General features: G+C 45.8%; 1 protein-coding gene across 1 annotated transcript in view; it reads left to right on the top strand.

The window, feature by feature from the left end:
• SAMHD1 (SAM and HD domain containing deoxynucleoside triphosphate triphosphohydrolase 1) overlaps positions 1 to 2122 on the top strand; it is a 60163-nt gene extending 58041 nt beyond the window's left edge. The window contains exon 16 of the mRNA XM_017859095.1: positions 1746 to 2122. Within this exon, the coding sequence (XP_017714584.1) occupies positions 1746 to 1880 (135 nt within the window). The 3' untranslated portion in view covers positions 1881 to 2122. The remainder of the gene's footprint in view (positions 1 to 1745) is intronic.
• Positions 2123 to 2651: the final 529 nt, after the last annotated feature.

Here is a 2651-nt window from a genome sequence, read left to right as displayed (position 1 = left end):
AAAAAAAAAAAAAAAAAAAAAAAAAAGAACAAGTATCACAGCAATAGAATGACTTTTTTTTTGAGATGGAGTCTCACTCTGTTGCCCAGGCTGGAGTGCAGTGGTATGGTCTCAGCTCACTGCAAGCTCCGCCTCCTGGGTTGAAGTGATTCTCTTGCCTCAGCCTCCTGAGTAGCTGGGACTACAGGCACGCAACACCATGCCCAGCTAATTTTTGTATTTTTAGTAGAGACAGGGTCTCACCATGTTGCCCAGGCTGGTCTTAAACTCCCGACCTCAAGTGATCTACCTGCCTCGGCCTCCCAAAGTGCTGGGATTATAGGCGTGAGCCACCACGCCTGGCCTAAATGATTGCCTTTACTGAGATCAGGAGTTCGAGACCATCCTGGCCAACATAGTGAAACCCCATCTTTACTAAAAATACAAAAATTAGCCATGGTGGTGCACACCTGTAATCCCAGCTACTTGGGAGGCTGAGGCAGGAGAATCACTTGAACCCTGGAGGTGGAGGTTGCAGTGAGCTGAAATCGTGCCATTGCACTCCAGCATGGGTGACAGAGCAAGATGCCATCTCAAAACATAATAATGATAAATTTTAGAATACTGTTTTTAATGGTTCTATCATGTCAGATCCAATGTGGTTCAACAGAAGAAATTTAACATAGGGGATGAGATACAAAAGTTTTGGCAGAGCTAAATGAGTACAGAGGACGGTGATTCAAAAGCAGGAAGCCGCTACCACCTCTAGGATAGGAGAGACCAAGGGAGCAGGTGGGAGTCCCGGAGCTGGGGCCACCTGCAGAAGCTAGAACCACAGAAGAGTCACTGCCACTGCCACTCGTGCCAGAGGAGGTAGGGAGAGAAATAACCTGATTTCTCTGCCCTCTTCTCACCTCGTCTCCCACCAGAGAGACCAAACCTAACTGGAAACCAGCAGGCATGGGAGCTGAGAAATGTAATTTACCGGAGTAGCTCCGGTGAAACAGAGTGGGGAGAGGAGGAGTGAAGAATGGATCTGAGAGCAAACAGGCAGATGAGGAGCACGAATCCTCCTACCAGCATTGTATTCCTGACACAACAGAACCTCTCCAAGATCCTGCATCCTCTCGTAACCAAAGAGGATCTACACACAAGTTCAGAACAGTTTAGCATAGAGTCGAGTATTAGGAGGCCTTGCTTCTTCTTACCTCTATGGTTTCAGGTCATTGTATCACCTCTCTTTGGATCTCTCCCTTATTTTGGGTGGAGGAGGTCCTTTGGCTGGAGCCTATGCTGATGGGGCCAACGTTAGAGCTTTGATGCAGAGAAAAATTTAAATTCTGCAGGTACATACTGTCTTTTCTCCCCTTCTTTGCCATCTTGTAGACCTGGGCCATTTATCGCAGAGGGGCCCAGGCGAGAGAGAACCTAGGGGTTCAGTGCATCCTGTCTTTCTCCTGGGCAAACAGGACAGGGTTTGTGCTCCGTGAAGGAGGCCATAGAGGTGGGCAGTGGTATGCTGCTTCCGGTCATCTCTGCAGAGGCCAGTGTCTGTTTTCATGAAGGCTCTTCCTGCATAAGACTGTAGTGTTTCTAATTTGTCCCAAGCACAGGGCATATGTAATTTGGAGTTTCCCTGGAGTGAGGACACCTAGAAGCAATCTATATGCAAGATGAGGATGTGCGCACCTGAGACTTTCACTCACAAATAAGATGATGGAAACTGGCTTTTCTCTGTTCTCTGTTTTTCTCTCTCCTCCTAATAGGATGGCGATGTTATAGCCCCACTCATAACACCTCAGAAAAAGGAATGGAACTACAGGACTTCAGTCCAAAGTCCAACTTGCCTCCGAGAAGCATCCAAAAGCAGACTCCAGCTTTTTAAAGATGACCCAAGGTGAATGTCTGTAGTCGGCTGTTTACAAACTCCCTCCCCAGCACAATTCATTTAGGGGCTTCACTCATAGAATTCTGCAAAATTATGATAACTCATGCTTTAATTTTGTAATTTGAATGTACACGCATGCTGAAGCTAAGTAATTTTTAATCAAAGAAATAAGATGGTATTAGGCAAATCTTACTATACTATGAAAAGTATTACCTTGCCTATTTTTAATATTACTAAAGTCTTTCTCCTTCGGTAGTCTATTTTCTTAGAATAACAACTCTTTTATCTACTCTGAACTCTCTTTTTTTTCTTTTTTAAAAGACAAGGTTTTGCTGTTGCCCAGGCTGGACTCGCACTTTCCTGGGCTCAAGCGACCCTCCTGCCTTAGCCCCCCAAGTAGCTGGAACTATAGGCACGTGCCACCACACCCAGCTTACTCTGAACTTTTATGACGGATGATTGTTTTTTGTTTTTAATGTAGAAATGAGACAAGGGTACAAATTGGAATTAGAAGTTGACATTGTCATAGACAAACATGGCTAAAAACAAAACATCAAATCCTGCCCCAGTGAAGAGTTCCCTGTCACTTCAAGTTTGAGGATAGTCCTCTTCAAGCATAGGCGAGAAACACCTCCCCTCACCCTTTTAGCCCCCTTACAAGGTGCCAGGTTGGGGTAAACAGTTGTAGATGATGGCCAGGAGTGGCCTCCAACACACTGGTGAGAGGCCTGATTAGGTTTTGGGGAAGATCTGAGAGCTCAGGCCTCCTCATGAGTGGAGCCTA

The sequence above is a fragment of the Rhinopithecus bieti genome, unplaced genomic scaffold, assembly GCF_001698545.2.
Source record: "Rhinopithecus bieti isolate Rb0 unplaced genomic scaffold, ASM169854v2 scaffold_38981, whole genome shotgun sequence".
Classification (NCBI taxonomy): Eukaryota; Metazoa; Chordata; class Mammalia; order Primates; family Cercopithecidae; genus Rhinopithecus; species Rhinopithecus bieti.
Note: the sequence above shows the minus strand (reverse complement) of the source record. Positions and strands in the feature narration are given on the sequence as shown.